This window comes from Urocampus carinirostris, chromosome 5 (genome assembly GCF_059441175.1).
Source record: "Urocampus carinirostris isolate Australia breed hairy pipefish chromosome 5, RoL_Ucar_1.0, whole genome shotgun sequence".
Classification (NCBI taxonomy): Eukaryota; Metazoa; Chordata; class Actinopteri; order Syngnathiformes; family Syngnathidae; genus Urocampus; species Urocampus carinirostris.
The window spans coordinates 38851006-38875845 of record NC_142353.1 but is presented as its reverse complement, the minus strand read 5'-3'; the positions used below and the strand labels follow the sequence as shown (position 1 = coordinate 38875845).

The 24840-nt window shown below is 41.5% G+C and overlaps 1 protein-coding gene across 1 annotated transcript; it reads right to left on the bottom strand.

Moving 5' to 3' along the window:
* Positions 1-6576: 6576 nt before the first annotated feature.
* gck (glucokinase (hexokinase 4)) lies at positions 6577-23636 on the bottom strand. The gene is made up of 10 exons (XM_088335273.1): positions 23628-23636; positions 22085-22247; positions 21865-22019; positions 20179-20298; positions 20014-20109; positions 16719-16818; positions 16465-16648; positions 13171-13326; positions 8820-9053; positions 6577-6934 (listed from the first exon to the last, which is right to left on the bottom strand). Exons 1-10 carry the CDS (start codon positions 23634-23636, stop codon positions 6787-6789), a joined length of 1365 nt encoding a protein of 454 aa, XP_088191399.1. The 3' UTR covers positions 6577-6786.
* Positions 23637-24840: the final 1204 nt, after the last annotated feature.

Sequence of the window (24840 nt, the reverse complement as noted above, 5' to 3'; positions counted from 1 at the left end):
ATCTATCTATCTACAGTTCATTTTAGGCAGGCAACGGAACTCTCCTGCTAATCCATGCTCGCAACAATATATAATTGGGGATAATAGATCGTTACTGGACGAGTGTAGTTCATTTTTAGGTGGACAGATCAGCAAAAAAGAGCCACCAGGCCCAAGAAAAAGCAACAATATTCAATCAGAAATAATGGATCATGTAATATTTTTCAGCTCACAATTCCACTGAGTTTGTGAAGGGCAATGTTGCAAGGGATTACAGTATATTCAATTATTTACATTTATAATTTTTATCATTTTGATTTAATAAAATTATTTAAAACGTTTGAGCCACTAATGCTAAAACAGAGCGGAATCATTGTTGTTAAATAGGCTATTTTAATCATATTATTTGTTAAATATTGACAGACTTTTTGTGTGCAGAATAATGGAACTTGTGACAGATAGGTATAAAATAGCACTATCATGGTGTGACAATTATTGTCTATTACAGGGGTAGGGAACCTATGGCTCTTTTCAAGAGTACGTATGGCTCCGAAATAAAATTTAACTATTGCACATCTCTCTGTGCCGTTCCAAAGTCAAGTGATTTCATTCTGATTTTGGTCCATACAAAGCCGAAGCAACTTAATGCAGAAGTTTGATAAGAAACCATTTAAACTGATAAATAAAAACGCTGGCTTTGATTGGGTGAGCAGTACAGGTGGGCGGATCTCTGCACACAGCTAAAGGCACTTCCTTCTGTCTCTCTCGCTCAGTACAGTCTACACTGAAAGTGAATATGACGATATGCTTATCGTTTGCAGTAATTTGAGACATTTTTACAAAAGAACTTTGCATGCACATTGTTTTGAAACCCTTATTAAGGACAAATTTCATGGAAAAAAAATGCCTCAACACTCTTAACTGAAAGTGGAAGACAAATTGTAAATGGCATATTTACGTTGATTTGGGACACAGGATTTGGTATTATTATCATTTCATACGGGCAGCACGGCGGCGCGGTAGTTAGCGCGTGTGCGGCACAGTTCTGAGGTCTTGGGGAACCTCCTGTGTGGGTTCAAATCTAGCTACCGGACTTCCTGTGCGGAGTTTGTACGTTCTCCCCGTGCTTGCGTAGGTTTCTTCCGGGCACTCCGGTTTCCTCCCACATTCCAAAGACATGCATTTCAGGTGGAATTGGCCGGTCCAAATTGTCCCCAGGTGTGAATGAGCGAGCGAGTTGTCTGTCCCTGTGTGCCCTCCGATTGGCTGGCAACCAGTTCAGGGTTTCCCCTGCCCACTGCCCGATGATTGCTGGAATGGGCTCCAGCACGCCCGCGACCCTACTGAGGATAAGCGGTGCAGCTAATGAGATGAGATGAGATGAGATCATTTCATACATTTGATTAAATCATCAAATGACACACAGTGAAATCAAATGTGCTGAAGAATGAGCTTTTGTCTAGAGAGCGTGTTTGGCAGTTTTTTCAATTTTGTCTGAAAATATATGATGTGGCTCTCTCAATTTCTTTTTAAAACATTTTTTGCTTTTATGGTTCTTTGGGTCAAAAAGGCTCCTGACCCCTGGTCTATTATCTATACAAAAGGATCAATGTTTCAATAATTACAGTTTCTCAGTGATCAGAAAAATCGGTAATACAGTGGAACCTCGGTTTTCGAACGCCTCTCAGTTCGAACAAATCGGAGTCCGACCAAAAATTTCGAGAAATTCTTGCTCCGCTGTTCGGTCAAAAAATCGGAGTTCGAACGCCGGTAATGCGTGAGTGCGTACGCTAGGGTGTGATGCTGAGCGGCGTACGGGTGTTTTAGCCCCTAACTATGCCTCTGAAGAAAGTCAGTGCAAGCAGCAAAGTTGCTACAGGTGAAAAAAGAAAAGTAGTGCGTACAACTATTGCATTTAAGGAAGAAATAATTGCAAAATATGAAGGAGGTGTGCGAGTGTCTGATCTTGCTAGGGAATACAGCATGGCTAAATCTACGATCAGTACGATAGTACGATGACTTTAATGACACTGTCATGAGTCACTTTAGAAAAGTGCTAAAAGAAGACAGAAGCAAGCATCATTAGATCGGTATTTTAAGAGAAAAGAACATCCTTCCAAACAATAATTTTCCTTCCTCCTCCAGCCCTCTCCCCACCGTCTACCTGCGCCTTCTGCTGACCACCACAAAGGTAAGAAATCCTATTCATAATTATTTTCTTTATCCTTTTTTTTATTTTTACACGTTCATGTTAGCGTAATCTTTCGTACGGAAGATTACGATAACGCGAACGTACAATTAGCCTGGGTTAGCTTTATGTTAACGTTAAACATTCAGGGTGTTGGAACGGAGCCCAACATTTAGGGTGTTGGAATGGAGCCCCCTTTCCAATGAACCGTTCACCACTTATTGTGGAGACCCGGGTGCTAAATGACTTGTAAACGACCTGATTTTTTGAATTTTTACACGTTCATGTTAGCGTAATCTTTCGTACGGAAGATTACGATAACGCGGACGTACGATTAGCCTGGGTTAGCTTTATGTAAACGTTAAACATTCAAGGTAAACATTCAGGGTGTTGGAACGGATTAAAACGATTTACATTATTTTTAATGGGAAAAATGATTTCGGTGATCGAACAAATCGCTTTTCGAACAGGGTTCTGGAACGGATTATGGTCGAGAACCGAGGTTCCACTGTAAAGGGATAATATGATGGGTGAAGTTGTCATTAAAAGGGCTCTTTTTAATTGACGGAACATTTCTAAGTCAGCAATGCAGCAATTTTCAAACTGCATCATGAAAAAGTAAGCTCCCTTACAATAATATTCATTCAGTAAACACAATGCCGGAGTGGCTAATCGGGAAGATCGGGAAATTTTAAGGTTGAGTTTGGGCTGGCTGGATGAGAAAAATCATATGAACATGTGTCTGTCATTTACGCTATCCAACCTTACTCGTGCATTCATTCTCAAGTCCAAAATTTAGGCTGGTTCGGCCCACACCCACTCTTCTTTTTTTTAGCAGTAGAATAACCACAGAACAGCGCGAATGATAGAGTCAGGTACGATGGAGGGCAGAAAGGTGCCAGGTGGAGTTAAAAAAAAATCCAGGAAAAGAAAAGAAACATGTTAAAAAGAAAGGACTGCTATCATAAGGATTTGCAGAAATTAGCAGTTACGTAGCTCTTTTTTATCAAATAAACTCATAGTAATGGAAATTACGTCTGTTTTCGAGAAGAAGCTCTTTCGGTTTGACTCACTAAAAAGAGCTCCCAAAATCCCCTTCAGATTGGTTTTGTTGCTTTTACACACATGTTAAAAATTCTTATGAAACATTATGCACATTAGGGGGACAAATAAAGCAAAAAGAAAATAAACAGAAGAAAAAATAAAAGCAAAAAGAGACAGTAATAAAAGAAAAAAGAAGTAAACGGCTAGAGTAATCAAAAGTATACAAGGAAAATGAGAAAAGGGATGAAAAAGTGGGAAATAAAATAAGAAAAAAGACTAATGTCACAAACCAGGACAGGAAACGGGAATGAGAACCCAATCGCGTAACGTTACTCACAGTTTATTGGGGAGTAGAGGAATGAGTGCACACTCGATCCGAAGATCGTGGGTCGCGGAAGTAGCTTGAGTGGAACGAGGAAGTGAACAAAAACAAACAGATCGGGCCGAAAATAAAACAGGATCAAACACAGGCATAAACGGAGATTCACAGGACTTGGCATATCTCAACAGAGTCTAGCAGGAGTTTCGTAGACGCTCTGACACCAGGCGACTCACAAGACAGCGTATAAGTAGTCCGGCAACAATCTGTCAACGCGTTTTAGCTGGTGTCACTGGGCAGGGCCAATTGGGTGCCGTGGCAACCCTGACAAGTAAAAATGCCAGAAAAGGGCTTGGGGGGGAAGAAACAAAAGGAAAAAACATGAAAAACTGAAAAAGGCAGAAGAAAATAGAAAAAAAGGATGAAAAAGAAGAAAAAAGTTACAATATAACCTCTTTATAGATGCGTACCATGTCATTGGGCTGGCATACAAGTTCCTGTTGAGCCTTTCCTGTTCTCAGGTTGCATGTGAGCGGAGCTTCTTTACTATAAAATGTGTGAAAACTAGGCTTAGAAGCTCACTTTCTTATTGTTGATGTACACAGAAAAGGAAATTCTCATGTCTATAGACAATTATATTGTCCTCAACAAAGTTCCAGAGACCAGTGCTTGGCTTAGGAGGGTTTTGATGTTTCAAGTAAAGCTACTTTATGAGTTATAAGAGTTTAGTGTAAAGCCTAACAATCTGTTGGGAAGGCAAATGCAATTTGGATTGTACACAAGTAAATATGATTTCATTTGTATCAGAATGTTTGTATAATTTCCCTTTGAATTCCAATGGTAAAGTGTTTTCTGTGAACTTATCACCATATACGTGAATTTCTTCCCGATAAAATACATCATAAGAACTTGCTGTTCATTCCAATCCCTCCTCCATAGATAAGGTAGAAAACTCCCAAGCTGAAAAAGAGTAAGCACTACTTTTTATTTTACCACAGTGAATTCAGTATTCTTGTAAGTCTTAAACCACAAATAATAATAATACTCTTTGAATTATCTTGTTAGATTGCCCATTGCCCTCACCTGGGCCCGCTCGTTTGGCGCCAGCTGCCGCTCATTGCTTGATTGGCTCCCCTCCTATTTAAACTCAGTGCTCCCATTCACTCCTTGTCAGTCCGTCAACGAACCTCTTCACTTGCAAGATGTGTACTTTGACTCTGTCCGGTATCCTGCTTGTGTATCCAGTATCCCGGTATTGATACCCGTCCTGTATCTTGCTCCAGTGTCCGGTATCGATACCGTCTGTCCTGCCCTGTAGCTTGCTTGTGTATCCAGTATCCGGTATTGATCCCGTCTGTCCCGTCCTGTCCGGTATCCTGCTCATGTATCAAATATCAGGTATCGATCCCGTCTGTCACATCCTGTCCGGTATCTTGCTCGTGTATCCAGTATCCGGTATCGATCCCATCTCTCCCGTCCGGTCCGGTATCTTGCTTGTGTATCCGGTATTGATTATGTCTGTCCCGCCCTGTCCGGTATCTTGCTCGTGTATCCAGTATCCGGTTTCGATTCTGTCTGTCCTGTCCAGTTTCGATCTCGTCTGCCTCTGGCTTCCTGTTTTCCCGCGCCTGACTTCTCTGTCTCACTTCGTCCGCCCAGCGATTGCTGAATAACTGGCGTTTGTGTTCATGCGTATGACTGCCCCATTTCCAGAAAATAAAGCTTGTGTGAAAACGTTACGCATCTGGGTCCACCATCTGTTCGGGTTCTGACAGATCTATCACTGGGGCAGGAAATATATTTTGCGGTCTATAATACAGACATGAAAATAGGACCGGCCCAAGTCTTCATAGGGCCTTAAGCAAAATTCGATTTGGAGCCCCCATGACTTGATATTTTCTATATCTACTAGAACTGATTCCATGTTTTACTCCAGGGCTGGGCAACTATTTGGAATCGGGGGCCGCACGTGACATGTTATACTTCTTTTTAAATAAATTCGTTTGTTATTTAGTTTTGAAGTATTACTGTGAGTTTTTTTAGATGTTTTTTTTTAGTATTTCTGAAGTCTCATTTTTTTTTAAGTTCTTAGTTTTTTGTAGTGTAACTTTATGTTTACTTTTGTACTTTTTGTAATTAACTCAAGTAATTTTTATGTAGTATTTTCAAAGTATTGTTTTAGTGTTTCTGTAGTAATTTTGTTATATTTCAAAAGTAGATTTATTTTGCTGTATATCTGTAGTATTTTTGTATAATACAGTAGTTTTAGGATTATAGTATTTTTATAATATCACAGTAGTATTATTTCTTTTAGTATTTTTGTACTATCTCTGTTGTATTTTCTAGTATTTCCATAAAAGAATGATTTTTGTATATCTGTAGTATTTTTGTAGTATATTGTTATTGTAGTTTTATTTTTGTAGTATTTTTTTTATATTTCCATAGGAGAATTTTTGTAGTATCGCTATGGGTATTTTTTTAGTAATATTTCTTTCATAATTTTTTACATTCTAGTAATATATATTGGTATTTCTTTAGTATTTCAGTAGATGTATAATTGATGTATTTCCAAAGCAGTATTTTAGTAGTATTTTTATAGAATGCTTGTAGTATCTCCATACTATTATTTTCGTAATATTTTTGGGGTATTTTTGTAATATTTCTATAGTTGTCGTTTTGTAGTATTTTGGGAGTAAATGATTCTGTAGTAGTATTTTGTAATATAGTATTACTGTAGTAGTCCATAGTAGTAATTCTATACTTTTAAAATTTTCTGAATAAAAGTAAAATAGTAAAATGATATATGAGGCCCCTGTTTTTAAGCACTATATTTGATATTTATTTTTGCAGTTATTCTGTAGTATTTTTGTTGTAATTCTGTAGAAGTATAGAAACATTTCCTGACAGAGGATAAAGAATACATACATGTGAGTTGTATCGTCAGCCTACAATTTGTGTTCTAATAAATGTCGGGTGAACGCTTATTACAAGGTAATACCTAATGAGTAGTTTTTGGTTGTCATCGGGTCAAAAGAACTAAAATCAATCCAAAAATCTTAACACAATTTGTCCCTCACGTTCAGGGCAAATTTCTAATAAAAATGGGTATTTCACGATGCAGCGATCCAGCGAAGGTGCTTCTCTTCTAGTTCCGCCATCCACCACCCCAAAAAAATCCAAAGCAGCACAAATATTTAGTAGAAGAAGAAGTTCCAGGATCAGAAGTCAAGTTTAACGGTCTGGCAAGGTCCGATTTTCAATGCGTCAGCATGCAGGCCGCCATTTTGCAGGCCACGGCTGAAATCAGGGCCGCGCCCCGTCCGCTTCCCTCTTCTGATTGGATGAAGGTGATCTTGCAGTGCGGCGTCAGTTCTTGGACTATTTTGTGGAACTTGTCCCGGAAACTGCAAAAAAATGGCCGATTAGGATTTACGTGATTTCGAAACAGATAATAATTTAGAACTTGGAGCTCCTTTTTGTTTATTTTTTCCATGAATTTATGTAACACTAGTTGTTTTGGAAGGACTGAGGATGTTTGATACCATTGGTGTCACGTGCTAGGACAGGAAACAGGAATGAGAACCCAATCGCGTAACGTTACTCACAGTTTATTTGGGGAGAGGAGGGATGAGCGCAATTCGATCCTGGGATTCGGGGAAGTAGCTTGAATTCAAAACTAAGGGGTGGTCAAAACCAAACAGATCGGGCCGAAAAATAAAACAGGATCAAACACAGGCAAAAACGGAGATTCACAGGACTTGGCATATCACGCAGAGTCTAGCAGGAGTTTCGCAGACGCTCAGACACCAGGCAACTCGCAAAACCGCGTTTAAGTAGTCCGGCAGCAATCTGTCAACGCGTTTCAGCTGGTGTCGATGGGCGGGGCCAATTGGGCGCCGTGGCAACCGTGACAGAACCTGGCGCCATGGCTACTATGACAATTTGATACTAAAACCAATACGTTGATTGGTCAATTGATTCTGATACCATCCTTGGCTAACAACCAATCACAGCTCAACAGTTTAAAATGTTGAATTAAGCAGTTCTTCTTATCAATAGAGGAGTACCTACCAGTGCAGTACTTGGTTTTGGTATCAGTGCCAGTACCAAATATTTAAGAGACTTATTATTTGGCTACTAGCTGGCGCTATATGGTGTAATGCAACCGAAAACAAGTGCTCAAAACCACAAGGACAAATACAAACTATGGAAACTCGAAGTGACCAAACCAAAACAATTTTCCTGTCTTTTTTAGCCAAGCCTTTAAAAACATGCATCCATCCATCCATTATCTGCACCGCTTATCCTCAGTAGGGTCGCGGGGGTGCTGGAGCCCATCCTAGCTATTTTCAGGCAGTAAGCAGGGGACACCCTGAACTGGTTGCCAGCCAGTCACAGGGCACAGAGGGACAGACAGACACCTCACTCGCTCATTCACACTTAGGGACAATTTGGACCGGCTAATTAACCTGAAATGCATGTTTTTGTAATGTGGGAGGAAACCAAAGAGTGCCTTGAGGAAACACACGCAAGCACTGGAAGAACATGCAAACTCCGCACAGGAAGGCTGGTAGCTGGATTTGATCTTATGACCTCAGAACTGTGCCGCGGACGCGCTAAGCACTGATTAATAAGACATGGCTACAGTTAATCAGATCTTTTTTCACCAAGTACTTTTTTACTTTTACTCAAGTAGTTATTTGGATGGAGTTATGAGTGCACTGCAGGAAAGAGGTCTAAATATAGGGGAAGCTATATCTCTTGTTGGTGATCGGAATGAGTGGAGAGGTGTTGTAAAAGGATAGTTGGAAGTTTGGACGCGTTCCAAGGGATGGGCAGGGCACCTGTATGATGCGGCAGGGGTAAACCAGTGAAAGGTGTCGGGCCCTGCCGTTGAACAGAAGAGTATGTGGTGTCACCCTGACCCGAGTAACACGGCCGCTTTCTTGTGTCCCTTTTCATCTGAAGGGACGAAAGCGTGACCCACTTGGGTGCCGAGGTGCTTAACTTGTTTGGGCATTTGGGTTGGACATGGTCCCCCAAAAAATTGTGTGTGTTTTTTGCTACTTTTTCCCTTTTTTATTTTCTTTGTTTTTGTATGTGTCTTGCTGTCGGTCACCCCTCTCGAGGGATATGACCGGGGTAGATAGATCGTTATTTGGAAGACTACTTTTCACTTCTACTTGAGTCATATTTATTCTGAAGTAACAGTACTTTTACTTGAGTACAATTTTTGACTACCCTACCCACCTCTGGCATTCCCCCCTCCCATCCCGGACCGTTTCTCACCACGGGTGTAGCTTGTAAACAGAGCCATCCACGCCCACGGTGATGCTGAGGGCCTCCTGGCCTCGTCTCTCCCTCATCAGGTTAATGACGCCGGCCAAACCGGCACCGCACATGTGAGCCGAGCGAGTGGAGATGCTCTCGCAGACCAAACCCACAATGTCGCAATCCAGCTCGGACGGCAGCACGCCCATCGACGTCAGGATGTTGTAGATGTGCTTCCTGTCGCCTGAGTCGCTGCATAAAAGGAGACCGAAAATCGGAATGAGGAGGAAGGTTGCATTCTGACAATGTGGTGGATTATGGGGATACAATTAGGAATTGCATAAATGTTGAAAACTGAAGGATTTTATACATTTGACTATAAAGGATTTTATACATTTCACTATGAAGGATTTTACACGAGTGGGCTTTAGTTCAATGTACAATGTCTTGTCAGGTCAGGCTGTTCTAAATGCATAATATTTTGTCTAGTTCTGTTGATAACAAGACGCGTGAGTGTGCTGACACAGAATGTTCCAGACATCAAGACGCTCGTCTTTGAGATTGTGAAGCCCACGTTGGACTTCCTTGGGACGCCCATGGGAGGAGCCGGCACACCATTATGCGGGGAGAAGATGACCAATAGGAGAAACGCAAGAGGACTTCAGAAAAAGGCTTCAAACAGACGCCAACGTCGCTACTTCGTCCGTTTTTGTTAGGGAGAATAAATCTGCCCTTGTCTGAAAATGTTGGCTTTCCTGTTCACTTTTCCCTCAAGAAACGAGCGCGCATAAATTGTTGAGTGAATGTAGGTTGTGTTTGGTAAATGGAGTCAGATAACTAATTCAAACAATTTAGTAAACGGTACATTTTGATATTTAATTCCCAACAAGACCCATTACCAGCTTTCTTTGTTTGTGAGTAAAGTCGAGTCATGTTTATTTGCATAGCCCTTAATCACAGAAAGTCACAAAGGGCTGCACAGATCACCATTACAATACCCAAGCTTGTCCTTCTCCTTTAATGACAAGAAAGCAAAGGTATGAGGTCAACATCACTCATTAGCTTTAAAATAGAATTCTGGCTTGAGATTTAAACACTTCCACAAAGGTTGCAAATCGTACGTCAGAGGGTAGAGCAGTCCAAAGCACTGGGTCCCCTATGGGGAACTTTCTCAAACCTGTGGATTTCTTGGCTCTCATAACCTCTAGTAGAACAGCATTTTCCGATTTAAGTTATATCTTTATATACCGAAGCCATATCCCCTAGTGGGAGGTGGCTAGAGTCAAGAACACAATCACATTTCTGACTCTTTCTGTTAGATTGATACAGAGGAGGGGATTCCCAGCCCCCTCGCTCAACCCAACTGAGGTGTTGGGCGTCATTAGGTGACCAAATCCCCCAATTCCAACTCCTAATGCCGAGCGCCAAACAGGGAGGCAATGGGTACCAATGTTGTAAGTATTAGGTATGACCCAGCCGAGGCTTGAACCAGCAACCTCCCAATCTCGGGGCGGGCGCCCTACCCCCAAGGCCACCGAGCCCAATATAAGTTATACCTATAGTAAAATAAGAAGTAATATATTTAAGAAAAAAATAAATATGGCAGATAAACTTGATCCATTCATCCATCAATCCATCCATCCATCCATTCATTTTCTGCTCCACTTATCCTCACAAGGGTCGCGGGGGCCCTGGAGCCCATCCCAGGCAACCTTTGGCAGTGGGCAGGGGACACCCTGAACTGGTTGCCAGACAGTTGCAGGGCACACGTACACTCACTCGCTCGCTCATTCACACCTAGGGGCAATCCGCCTGGAAGAAAACCCACGCAGACAAGGGGAGAACACGCAAACTCCGCACGCAGAGGCCGTGTTAACTTGCTCCATTCAATTACTATTTTATTTAATTCAGTAAAATCAGAAAAATTGTCAAGCTGAGTAAAAGTGTCCTGCTGATCTGGCATTAATGTATATATTTTCTTAATTTGCATGCTCATGAATCTTATAATACTGTAATCCCTCGTTTATGACGGTGAATGGAAACCAGATATGCAAAAACTCGCAGTGTAACCTCTCCACTTTTAAGAGGCACTCTTCCACCCTCCGCTGGCAGCAATACAGTGGTCAACTGGGGATAATAGATTGTGGCTGCAAGGGTCTGGTTGACGTCAGGTGGAAAAAATAGTTGCCATGAATGACACCAGTTTGCTCTCTCGGCCTGTGCTCTCATAAATAGTGGACTGGGGATAATAGATTGCGGCCAAGCTGTGCATTTTATTTTAGGCAGACCAAAACTGCTGGTCCCCGTCGGTCCCCGCTCGCAGCAATTGGGTAGAATAAATCGCATGAGTTCACTTCATTTCAAGTGGAAATAATGAAAAAAGAGAAAAAGTGTGCTACGCAAATCTCCGCTCAGGCAATATGCAATTTCGGATTGTGGTCGCACAAGTGCAATTCGATTTTTGGCGGACGGAATGGCAAAAAATAACCGGTGTTGTGGCAAAAATTGTCGCCCTGGCATGAAATGTCCCCGTCACGCAAACGTCACTAAAACAACTCCGCAGGAGTTTGTAGTTGATTCTATGGTAACGAGTGGTTTTAGTAGCGTTTGCGCTAGGGGGTGTCAGAACCAGAACAGGGGGAGGACCCAGATGCGTAACAATTACTCACAAAAGTTTTTGGGGATATCAAGGAAACAAACGCAAGCGATCCGGTGCTCGCTGGACAGAGGGAGCAAGGAGCTCAAGGGATCGGTGCGTGATCGTAATGCAGAAGTGATACGCCAGGATGGAAGATCGGAGCGTGGTCATGGGCAAAAACGGGTCGAGAGCCGGAACAAAAGAACAGAACGTGGTGGATGGTCAAAAACCGGTCGTTAGCCAGAGCAAATGGGAAAATCAGACGAGTGGGAGACGGACGAAGACGGGACCAACGGGAGCCAGAGTAAAAAGTGCTTGCCTTGCATATGCAGAGGTTTGCTGACGGACTGACAAGGATGACTGGAGCACTGGGTATAAATAGGAGGGGAATCAATCAGGCAACTAACTAGCAACAGCTGGCACCAAACGAGCGGGCACAGGTGAGAGCAATGAGCAATTATGACAGGGGGGACATTTCATGCCGGGTGGAATATTTTCAGCAAAACTGGTTTAATTGATTGCGGCATCTATTTCAACCCACGATGGACTGAAGCCGCTAATTACAAGGGATAACAGTACATAAAAATCACCCGACTTGTAACGTAACCAATGTTCCCACTAATTTTCCACAGGTCTGAGCGTTCACACAAAGTCGGTGAGCAACGCTTGAAAGAACAGTGAGCAACCATAATCCCAAGTGTGGCAAGATAATTAATTATCAAACATGTCCAAAACTTGACATCACGTTACATTTTGCTGAGTTTCCGGCAATGCAAAATTATTTTTCTCTTTTGAATGAATTGACTCATGTACTATTGCAAAGGTTGTACGGCCTACAAACGTCGTTTGTTCTTATAATTCTTTCACAAGATATCCATATCTTTTTATTTCGTGATATATTTTGTCGCATAATATTAACATTTTTGGGGGCTTATTTAGTCGGTTGTAAGATACAGAACTGTACTTAATCACATTAAAGTACAATGTTGGCAACAAGATTCACTTGATATAATTGGAAATTATTTGAATGCAACACAAACTTTTTCTTCTTTCTTCCGTGTTTTTTTTCTACTTTTTTTTTTAAATTCCTTTAAAAAAAATCTCATTGTGTTTATTTTTTCCGAGCTGATACGTTTTTCTTTTTGTTCTCTATTTACTTTTTTCCTACATTTCTTTCTTTTCTTTTTTTCTGGCTTTTTTCTAAATTTTTTCCTTCTTTTTTTCTCTTCCTTTTGTTTCTTTTTTTCTCAGCTTTTCATTACTTGTTCATTTTGGTATTTTTTTCTTTTTTGTTCTATTCCCCCCTTCTTTTAAGTCATTTTGTGCATGATTTGGCATAATATTTGGTCATGTTGGGATTAAAGAAGCAAAAACAACCTGAAGAGCCGTTTAGGACCCGAAAGAGCCGGTTCCTTTTCGTCAGCCAAGCCGAAGAAGCCGGTTCTCGACAAACTCTACTAACTTTACTCAACTTCGTTCTACTTCGACTCGACTTCAAAATACCGCATTTAGGACACAACGTCAGGGGAACCCGTGTATTTTTACCTTCATGCACTGTAACTTTGACTTAATTCGCTTCTTAATTAGTTATTTTGAGCCCTCATTTTTGTGCGCTGGCTAGATTTTCTTGTGCGCTGAGAATGTGCGAGCAGTGCGCAATTGCGCACGCGCGCAGCTTAGAGGGAACACTGAACATAACCCTTATTTTATGTCCCCAACCACCGTGCTGACCTTTCCACCTGCGAGACGTGTCTGGTCTCGAAACTCCCGCGTGTCTTCAGCACGTCCGAGGCTTCGCCATTGAACAGCAAGTTCTCGTTGACCAGCTTCATCATGACCAACCGCACCAGCTCGCCCATGTATTTGCCGCTGATCAGCTTCTCAAATCTGCATGGGGGCACACTCGAATTAAAACAAGAGAAAATATGCTGAAAGACACAGTTTTGACTTTGAAAGTGACGCCAGCAGAGACCAAGTGCTCAAGAGGCTAAGTGAAGGTGGCCTCCAGGTTTGTTTGGCGTCGAAGGTAAACAGTCATTAGGCGGACCGGCAATGTGGCCAGCTCATCAATCTGACACATGGAGGTCTGCTACTGACATGTGGGGCCTCTTCCTCATCTATAAACATCCTTAAGGGAAAGCAGCACGTAGCTTAGCAACCGCTATCAGGAACTCAGGTGAGCTACTGTGCAAGACCCCTTTGCTCTGATTGGTGACCAAAAGTCAGTATGAAGTGTTGTAATATGGGAATGTGTCAATGCCTATGTTTACTCATGATTGTAAATATATTTTTCATTTATAACTTCATCTATTTAACTTTATTCGTTTGTGTGAAAATACAACTTTCTCGTTATTTCAATTGTGCTTTATTTTGTAGCCTGAAGTAGGCTTGAGCGCTATCAGGGTTGGGTAGGGTTACTTTAACTGGATTACTTTCAATTACTTTTGGATTACTCCAATACCAAATATGCTAATAAAAGACAAAATGAACTAAATATGAATAAAATGATGACTCACAACACGTGGTAAGCTTTCTCTCCTGGCTTTGATCTCTTTGATCTCCGGCAAAACTAATATAAAATGCGACAGAAACAAAATGAAAATCAACGCAAACAGCTTGCCGACATCATTTATGCCGTTCCATGTATTCCGTTACTCCCCAAGCCTGCACAAAATTTAGTCATTTTATTCATATTTAGTTTCTTTTGTCTTTTATTAGCATATTTGGTATTGGAGTAATCCAAAAGTAATTGAAAGTAATCCAGTTAAAGTAACCCTACCCAACCCTGAGCGCTATCATATGAGACTTGCTAGAACACGTGGAAAATTTTCTCCGCTGCTTCAGCTGAAGTTTTAATTCCAACTAAGTTTAGCTTTCGTTTGAGCTAATGAACCCGCGTTATTACAATAATGATGCCCGGAATATTCGGCGAGTAAATGTCATGATTACTGATGCGGGGCACCTGAGTCTGCTCCGTTGGACGCTGATTGGCTGCTTCCTCTTTTTTAAACACCCGCCTTCCTGACAACACTTGTCGGATCGTTTGTGAACCTACGCTATACGCTAGGCAAACTTTTGTGACTCCTGACTCGATCCTGCCCGTCTGATTCTCCGTCTGATTCCCGTTGCCGACCTTTTTCTGGACCTCTTTATGTTTTTGCTCCTCCGCCCCAGCCATCGACCTGTTTTTTCTCACTGTCTACCACTATGTTCGCTCGACACGGACGTGCCACTTCCGCGTTCCAGCTATCTGCTACCCGTGACCGACGATCATCGGATCGTGGATGCAAGTCCTTTTCTCCTTCTAAATAAAACTGAGTAAAACGAACGCAATTGGGTCCCGTCTCCGTTCCTGGTCCGTGACAGTAAAACCTTCAAAAGAACTGCTCATTCTCTCCTGTCTTCTGTTCTGATAAACCACCTTCTCATCATTCGAACAGACGGAGGAGGAAAAAGTGGATTTACAACATAAGCTAGCTGGCTGGTTAAGTGAGTCATTTCTGATGTGATTTAAAAAAATAAAGTTTAGATCTCTGGTTTAGCGAATAAGGTAAGATATTGAATCTAAAGTGAGTCGCCGGCTACCTAACTCGCAGAACACGATTGGATATAAAACTAACAAAAAAAGGAAAAGAATCATTTGGATTCGGATGTTTTCAGAGAAGTGAGGTTGAGGCTAGCTATCTTAGCGAATCAATGTGAATTTAGCGTGATATGTTTTCAAAAAGTGAGTGTAAGGCTAAATAACTAGTGGGTCGAAGTATATTTTTTCAAAAAGGTGAGAGTGAGACCAGCTAATTTAATCAATTGAGGGTTTTTTTAAGTGAATCAGTGGCTAGCTTGTTTGTTTGTGATTAAAAATTTAAGTGTAAGGCTTGCGAGCTAGCTTAGCGTGTGCATTCTGCTGTTTTGTAAAAAAGGAAGTAAGTTAGCTAGCAAGTGAATGTGTATTCTATCATGTTTTCTATAATGTAAACAGTAGAAGTAAATCTTGAAATAAAAGAGTCTATTAAAGGTCAGTGGACATTGACAGATCCCTTGAGGCTAATTAAACTAAAATGGGAATGCTTAGGTGAGGGGTCACCAAGGTGTAGTCTTCTGAAAATAGCCAGTAATTGGTCATTGAACAGGTTTACCAAATTGTAATTTTAATTGTTATGATGTTTTAGTGGTTGGTTCACGGTTCGCAGATCCCTTAAACGCATAGGTTGTCAGGGAACCAATGAGGACGCAAATCTGGACAGCCTTCTCCACTGTTGACGGTCCCTGGCCTGTTCTTTGGTCATGGCAAGGTTGGCCCCAGTCCATTTCCCATTGTTGTTGGCCCAGTTCTTTTTCGCTCTTCTTCCTGCACCCTGGACTGTGCGTTGGAAAATTACCTTCGCCAGTCCTGATGACAAGACCATACCACCGAAGTTTCTGTCCACACACAGTTGACAACAGTTCTTGGTAGGGTCCAATGTGCCCTCTGAGGGTGTTGCGCACTGTTTCGTTTCTCACATGGGCTAAGTAGCTGATGCCTGGAAGTTTCCTGTAGCATCGCATCTCCATGGCCTGGATTTTCTTGCCAGTTTCGCTGTGAAAATCCATCTCTCGCAAGCGTAGAGGAAGATGGAAGTAACCAGCGCTTGCATGAGTCTGATCTTAGATTTCACTGCTATGTTCTTGTCCCTCCAGTTGGGGTAAAGTCTGTCAAATGTGACTGTGGTTTGAGGTATCCCCGCCATGATTTCTGGTTCTGACCCCTCTTTACAGCTCCAAGAAATTTAAATTTGGTGACAGGGTTGTTTAGTGGTTGACTGGACCTATTTAAACCTACTTCTAATAATTACAACATGGTAATAACATAGTAAAAACATAGTAATAACATGAAAACTTGTCAGTGAAAAAATGCAAACGAACCATCCCCTTTGTGCTAATCAGTAACAAGAAAGGAGCTCTCAGCGTAAGGTTGGTGACCCCTGTTCTACGTCAATGAAGACGTGTGTGTCCATTTAAGTGTTTTCTTTACTGTTTCCAACTCACAGCTGCTGTCCCGGGTTGATAGAGTTCTCGTCCACCACTCTGTCATATTCCAGCCTGAACTCCTCCAGCTCGCCATTATCACCGAACGCACCCCATTCCGTGTTGACGCACATGCGGCCTTCCTCGCCTTCCACAAGCTCCACCGTTCTCATCTCCTCCATGTAACAAGCGTTGCAACCTGTACCTGATAAACGGAAGTCCATCGAATTGGGGGAAGGAAAGGTTTGGGTTCGTTTAGTGTCTTCATTTCCTACCAACGATCATTCCCACTTCACAGCTGCGATCTTCGTAATAGCACGAAATCATGGTGGCCACCGTGTCATTCACCATGGCAACCACGTCCATCTCAATGTCCTGGAAAGTATCACAAAAACTACATGGATTGGAATTATTTGAAATGGCTTTCTATTACTCTCAAAATACACTGCTGTTCAAAGGTTTGGGGTCGGCACTGTTTTTTTTTAAATGAAGATAACATTAATCTAATCACAAATACACCCCATACATTGGTAATGTGGTATGTGACTATTTTAGCTACAAATGTTTTGCAACCAGCACTCGAGGGTAGTTAAAATGACTGATATCGACACATATGATGCGGAGGGGGTAAATCAGTGTATGCTGTCAGGCCTTTCTGCTGATGAAGGGTTGCATGGCACAGAAACTCACCCCTTGTTGTGCTATGGGCTTAAGGTTCGGTGTCAGGTTGGTAAGAGCGAAGGGGAATGTATATTTGGGGAATGTGAGTGTGTTTTTGACTCTAGCCACGTTCATGAAGGGGCTATGACTTTGGTATATCGATAGATAGATAGCAATCAAGTGTTCAAATAGTACCCTGTGTTTGTTAATTGCGCTAAAAGGTTAATGGGTGTTTAAAAAAACTCTTGAGCAATGAAGTTAGCACAACTGAAAACAGTTTAGCTGAATGACAAAGCTATAAAACGGACCTTCCTTTGAGCTTGTCAAGTATCTGGAGCATCATTTTTGTAAGTGTGTTTTAACTTTCAGAGTGGCCAGAGAAAGATAACTTTCACGTGGAACTTGACAGTCTATTATGGATCTAAGAAGTGAAAGCTATTCCAGGTGAGAAATTACAAATAAACAAAGGATCTCCAACAATGGTGTGTACTACTCTCTCCTGAATACAGCACAAACGAGCTCTGAACAAAGTAAAAAGAGAAGTGGGAGGCCTGCTGTACAACCAAGCAAGAGGACAAGTACATTAGAGTCTCTGGATTTAGAAATGGGTACTCAGCTAGCAGTTGGGTTAAATAATATCCACAAAACACCAGTATCAACATCTACAGTGAAGATGCTGGCTTTCAAGGAAGAGTGCCAAAGAAAAAGCCATATCTGACACAGGCCAATAAAAGGAAGAGATTAATATGGGAAAAAGAACAGGGACATTGGACAACTCATTTGACAAAAGTGTGACTTTTTCATTAAAACACAAAATTGTCTTGGTATCTAATCATTGACCACTAGATGTCCTTGTATTGTGTAGTGCAACCGAAAACAAGTGCTGAAAAGCACAAGGAAGAATATCACTACAGAGACTCAGAGTGACCATATTTTTCTTCTCAAGGTTTTTGGAGGTACTGTAGCAGCAAGATGACAGACAATCATGTCAGGTCCCTCTAGGTGAGCCTCATGTTATCTAAAACGAGTACACATTCCGCCACTTACGAGTATTTAAAAAATGCAAGTTCCAGGTATTTTTGCTTACTTTTCAAATCAATCTTGTTTTTAATAGGGTATGTTGTTTTCTACCACTAGGATGCGCTAAATAATACACAGCAGTCATAATTAAAAAAGAAAAAGTCATTCAAAAAGTACAATTTTAATAAAAAATATAGTAATTAAAAAGAAATTAGAGAAAAATCTGTTTTGGTGGGTACAGGTAGCAGCAAGATGACAATCATGTCAGGTCCCTCTAGACGGGCCTCATGTTATGTAAAATGAATACACATTCCTCGACCTACAAATATTTAAAAAATGTTCATGTATTTTTGCTTACTATTCAAATCAATATTGTTTTTTAATAGGGTAAGTTGTTATCTACCACTAGGAGGCGCCAAATAATACACAGAATTTTTAATTAAAAAAGAAAAAGTATTTGAATATGCACCATTTGAATAAAATATGATAACTACAAAGAAATCTGACAAAGGTCTGTTTTGACGGGTACACGTAGCAGCAAGATGACGGACAATCATGTCCTCTAGGTGAGCCTCATAATAAATGAATACACATTCCTCGACCTACAAGTATTTTTAAAAAAAGCATGTCTTAATGATAGTTTATGTATTTTTGCTTACTATTCAAATGAATACTGATTGTTTTTAACAAGGAAAGTTGTTTTTTACCACTAGGAGGCGCTAAATAATACACAATATTCATAATTAAAAAGGAAGTGTCATGATTACTGATGTGATGTACCTGTGCCCCTTCTTTGGCGGCCTAGGACTCTGATTGGCTCCCTGTCACTATTTAAACCCACGTCTCTCCGTCACCTGTGGTCAGTCCGTCTACGAACCTCGGTTTACTCTAGGCAAGTTCTTTTCGACCCTGACTCCCACCTGTTTTTGCTCCCGTCTGTTTCCAGGCTTCGACCCGTTTTTTGATCCTGAACACGTCTACTCTCCTCTCCTGGCTTTCGACCCGTTTTTTCGTTCCCGACACCGCCATCGCTCGCCACGGACGTCCCTCTACCGCGTTCAGAGCGACCTGCTTCCCGCGCCCAGCGATCACCGGATCTTGGGCGCAACCCTTTTCCTTTCTTCTAATAAAACTTGTGAGAAACGTCATGCAAGTGGGTCCTGTCTCCGTTCTTCCTGTCAAGGCCTGAAGTATTTCAAAATGTTTAATTTGAAAAAATATATAATAATTACCCCGCGGCCCTACTGAGGATAAGCGGTGCAGATAATGGATGGATGGATATAATAATTACAAAGAAATCTGAGAAAAGTCTGTTTTGGGGGGTACACGAAGCAGCAAGATGATGGACAATCATGTCCTTTAAGTTAGCCTCATGATAAACGAATTCACATTCCTCGTATTTGAAAAAATGCAAATCTATATGATAGTTTTTGTATTTTTGCTTACTATCAATACTGATTGATTTTAATAAAACAAGTTGGGTTTTTTTACCATTAGGGGGCGCTAAAATACACAACATTCATAACCAAAAAAGGAAGAAGCTTTTCAAAATTTACAATTTGAAAAAGTATAAAATAATTACGAAGAAATCTGAGAAAAGTCTGTTTTGGGGGGTACCTGAAGCAGCAAGATGACGGACAATCAAGTCCTTTAAGTGAGCCTCAGTATTTTTGCTTACAATCAATACTGATTGTTTTTAATGAGGTCAGTTGTTGTATTTTACCACTAGGGGGCGCTAAAAACACACAACATTCATAATTAAAGAAGAAGAAGAAATTTAAAATGTACAGATTGAATACAAATATCACAAATACAAAGAAACCTGAGAAAAATCTGGGTGTAAAGTAGACAAATTCACAGACGCTAATGAAACCTCGAGTTTCAACATACCCCTCGCCTCTTGATAGCATCTCTTAGCAACCCAACGACGTTGTTGCCTTCAGCCCCAGAAGCTTTAAAACCTTTGGTCCAGTTGAGTAAAATTCCCTGCGCACACAAACATAACCTAGGCTGTAGTCCAGGAACAGGAAACGAGGCGACGGCCATTGCCGTTACCTTATCGATGTCTTCGTGTCGCACCGGGAAAGAGAAAGTAAAACCCAGAGGGAGTTTTCGGTGCTTGATGTTGTGCCGGTCCAAAAAGTTCGACATGCACTCTGCGATGTAGTCAAACAACTGCAAAGAAGAAGAAAATAAGCCAGAAAATATATTCTTGGCAGTGATGTGCGGTCAGGGGAGGCAGGTGAGGCTGTGCCTCACGTGTCATTACATAAAATTAAACCATGTATTAAATTGTCTTATTTATTCCTTATTTAACTTCACACTTCTGGAATTTTCTTTTCAAAAACGTTAAACTTTCACATTATATTATGATTATTATGAATACAATTAGAATATAACGCACGGGTCTCAAATTAGAATATAACGCAGGGGTCTCAAATTCATTCCTTTTATGTGTTAGCATTAAGCTAGCTGCGTTCAAGTCAAAATATGTTTAGTTTGCCAGGAAATCTAAATAGGACTGCCAGGATGTATCACTTAAGATTATGAAGACTCTGCAGCAAATTTCCACTGTCAAAGGCTACCAAAGCAAATATCTTGCATAATGGACAGTAAAACACGTTGGTTTTGCCTACAAAGAAATGGTAACAGACCCCAAATTTTTAGTTGTTTATTAACCTACCAAAGGTAATTACGATAAGTCAATCTACAGGCAGCACTCTGGATGATTGGTAAGCAAATCTGCCTCACAGTTCAAAGCGCTCTTGTTCAATTCCAGCTACTAGCCTCTCCTGTGTGGAGTTTGCATGTTCTCCCAGGGGGTGAGTTTTCTCCAGGTACAACAGTTTCCTCCCACATCCTCAAAACATACATGGAAAGCCAGTTGGCGTTCCAAAAATTGTCCCTGAGAATGAGTGTGTGAGTGAATTTTTGTCTGTCTCAGTGTGCCATGTGATTGGCTGGCAATCCATCCAAGGTGTTCCCTCCCCACTCCTGAAATCAGCTAGGATGGGCTGCAGCACCCCCAGAAAATGAATAATTGATTGACCTGAAAAGAAATAACCCAATTACTGGGTGTGTCTATGTTGTAGCTGAGATTCCCATACTCTTGTGACTTTTCCGAATGCATCAGAGTGTCATGATTGCTGATTCGGGGCACCTGTGAATGCCCCATTGGCGGCAACAGCCTTAAGCGCTGATTGGTTCGTGGACCCTTTTTATACCCCCGGCTTCCAAGAGGAACCCGTCAGACCGTCCTGCGAACCTACGCTTTTGCTAGGCAAGCACCGTACCCTCTGACAATGTCCCGCTCTGTTTCTCCTGCCTGATTACCTGTTGCCGACCTGTTTCTGGACCCGTTTCTGCCCTGCTCTTCTGTCCCGGCCATCGACCTGTTTTGCCCTGTTTCCTGCCTGATACCCGTTTTTTGACCACGACCTGTTTTGCCCTGTTTCCTGCCTGATACTTGTTGCCGACCTTTTTTCTGGACTCGATTACTGCCCTTGCTCCCCTGTCCCGGTTACCAACCAGCTTTCCTGCCACCCACAACTATCCTCACTTCCGTGTTCCTGCCATCAGCTGCCCGTGTCCGACGATCTTCGGATCGTGGAAGCAAGAACTGCTCTCTTTTTTTTTTCAATAAAACTGAGTTAAACGAACGCTATTGGGTCCTGTCCCCGTCTCTGGCTTGTGACACAGAGAACATTTTAAGTCAAGTGTCTCAAGTCTGAGAGCACTCACCATTTCCGCAGTTCCCGTCATAGCGTCTTCAGGAATGGAATACATCTGGTTCTTGGTCTCCACTTTCCAACTCCTCTCCTTGTCAGCTCCCACCTTGACCAGCATTACCCTGAAATTTGTACCCCCCAGGTCCAGAGCCAGGAAGTCCCCCACCTCTGTCCCGACCAACATTTGGTATAAAGTCCTTGCCCACGGATGACAGACAGCGCAAACTTCTTACCTGATCCCTCGGGTGTGGAGCAGACGTAGGTGGGCAGCATTTTGACGCTGGCCGCCTCATGCGTCTCCAAACGCAATCCCTTGTCCATCTCACGACGAATCCGCTTCATGATCTCCTTCAGCTCGTCCGTCTGCAGCCTCAGCTCGGACAGGATTTGATCCACCTGAGGATGAATCGAGACTTTGCAAGCAGACCATCATCTCTGTGTTTCCATTAAGGGTCCTCATTATGCATTAGAGTGTGGGCAATGGCATAAAAGGAGGAGTACATCTGATTCGACTGTATGCTAAACAAAACATGGCTGGCTTAGCTTCATAGTCACATCATACACACACACACAAAACCTAAACAGTAATGTCAAGTAGCAGAGTCAATGTTTTGTGTCATATCACATTGGCGCCTTAGTATTAAGACACAAATGCCATATGGGTGAAGTTCTAACTATTTTCTATCTATCTACCCTGGTCATATCCCTCGAGAGGGGTGACCGGCAGCAAGACAAACACATACAAAAAAAAAACAAAGAAAATAAAAAAGGCAAAAAGTAGCAAAAAAATCTCACACAATTTTTTTGGGACCATGACCAACCAAAATGCCCAAACACCCACAAGTTAAGCACCTCGGCACCCAAGTCGGTCATGCTTTCGTCCCTCCAGATGAAACGGGACACAAGAAAGCGGCCATGTCACTCGGGTCAGGGTGACACAACACACTCTTCTGTTCAACAGCAGGGCCCGACAGCTTTCACTGGTTTACCCCTGCGGCATCATACGGGTGCCCTGCCCATTCTTTAGAACGCGTCCAAACATCCTACTATCCTTTCACAACACATCTCCACTCATTCCTATCACCAACAAGAGCTTTAGCTTCCACTACATGCACTCATAACACCATCCATCCACGTCAATTGCGGTCTTCCTCTTGGTCTCCTTCAATTTATTTCTGCTCTTCAACATTCGCTCCTCATCCATCCCCTCCATGTGTCCAAACCAACCGAGTACTCTCTTATCCACACGCTTGCTCAGTTCCACTACTACTCCAGTTCTGTCTCTCACAATTTCATTTCTCAATCTATTAACATACTCCTCAAACACAAACACAAACTACAAGCATGTAATAAAGACAACAAACTTCAAACAAAGTAAGCCGACAGGGTGGACATTTTTGATGAATGGATGAATGGAGACAGACAGACAGACAGACAGAAGATCAGGTAATTGTGTCATTGTAATCCTGTGCAGTCCTTTGAGACATTTTTGTGATTAAGAACTATATAAATAAATGTGACTTGAAAAAGATAGATAGATAGATAGATAGATAGATAGATAGATAGATAGATAGATAGATAGATAGATAGATAGATAGATAGATAGATAGATAGATAGATAGATAGATAGATAGATAGATAGATAGATAGATAGATAGATAGATAGATAGATAGATAGATAGATAGATAGATAGATAGATAGATAGATAGATAGATAGATAGATAGATAGATAGATAGATAGATAGATAGATAGATAGATAGATAGATAGATTTACCTTATCCATTGTGTGACAACAAGGATGATTTGCTGCAGCTCATTGGTACTCTGGTGCACTCCAAGGATTTTGGTGTGTTTATTTTGATATTTTTCTCAATAAATGGTACACTTGTGAGGGGAAAAAATAACCATTCTACATTATGAACGACAGAAAATCAAGGGACAATTACATGGCGACGGTATTAGGGTCTTTAAAACAATTGCAACAATCTGGAAGCACTATGAAAGGCTCCACCGATGTCTTATTTTGCTAATTAATTCTATGTTAGCTATTCTATCCTAATAGTCATTATGTGACAGAACAGGTGGTGTCTTCATCGCCATGCCTCTTAATCCAATTCCCGAGATGGTCAGCATTGAAGTTTTCCCAAAAATAAAATAAAATAAAAAGTGAAATTACCCCTCCAATAATGAAATCCAGAGGTTTATTTTGGAAAGCAAAAATCAGAAAAAAAAGCACACAAGCTTCTGCCCTAAGTTTCCTCAAGCTGTACATGCAAGCCGGGCTTGGTTCTAGGAAAAAGAGGATTTCCTTCGTTGTCAAACATTTGCACCCGAAGGCGTCATCCAGGTGTTGCCTTGGAAACGCATTACAGTCACACTTGAATCTTCAAAAACACTCACCGCTGAGTTAAGTGGTCGGCAGGAAATTGTTAAATGGAGCAAAACTACCAGAGGGAACATCAATTGCCCTTCTTTTTTGGGGGGGTGGAGTCCACAGATGTAAAAGTTTAAGAATAATAAACAGGTCCAGGTCTCCTCATCATAGTGAAGTCAAGTCAAGTCATGTTTATTTGTGACATCCTTAATCACAAAGAGTCTCAAAGGGCACAGACCACAGATTATTGCAAACCACAGACTATTATGACACCATCCCCTGATCTAAAACATTCATCCACCCGCTACTCCAATTGACCAGCTAAAGTCACGTCACACTGAAGGTAAATAAAATGTACGTTTTCCTTCACATGTGTATTTTATTAGTATGTCTTTACAAAGAAGTATTTTTTTAGGGGGAGGGATGATCTCTTTAACAATCTGTATCTCTGATTAGACCACTTGGGTCCAAGCTATTACCAATTTGCCTTTTAGATTTAACAGAAGGATAGCCAAATTAAAGTGTCATCCAAGATGAAAAGATCCCAATTGCCCCCCTATAATGATAGGACTTGGACCTTGCCTCTAGGTCAGGCCTGCAGTGAGCATTTGGC

Coding starts and splice junctions, on each gene's coding strand:
- gck (XM_088335273.1), bottom strand. Junction 20,110..20,178: donor GACACGAAGACATCGATAAG/GTAACGGCAATG, acceptor TTGTGTGCGCAG/GGAATTTTACTCAACTGGAC. Junction 16,649..16,718: donor TGAAGTGGGAATGATCGTTG/GTAGGAAATGAA, acceptor TCCGTTTATCAG/GTACAGGTTGCAACGCTTGT.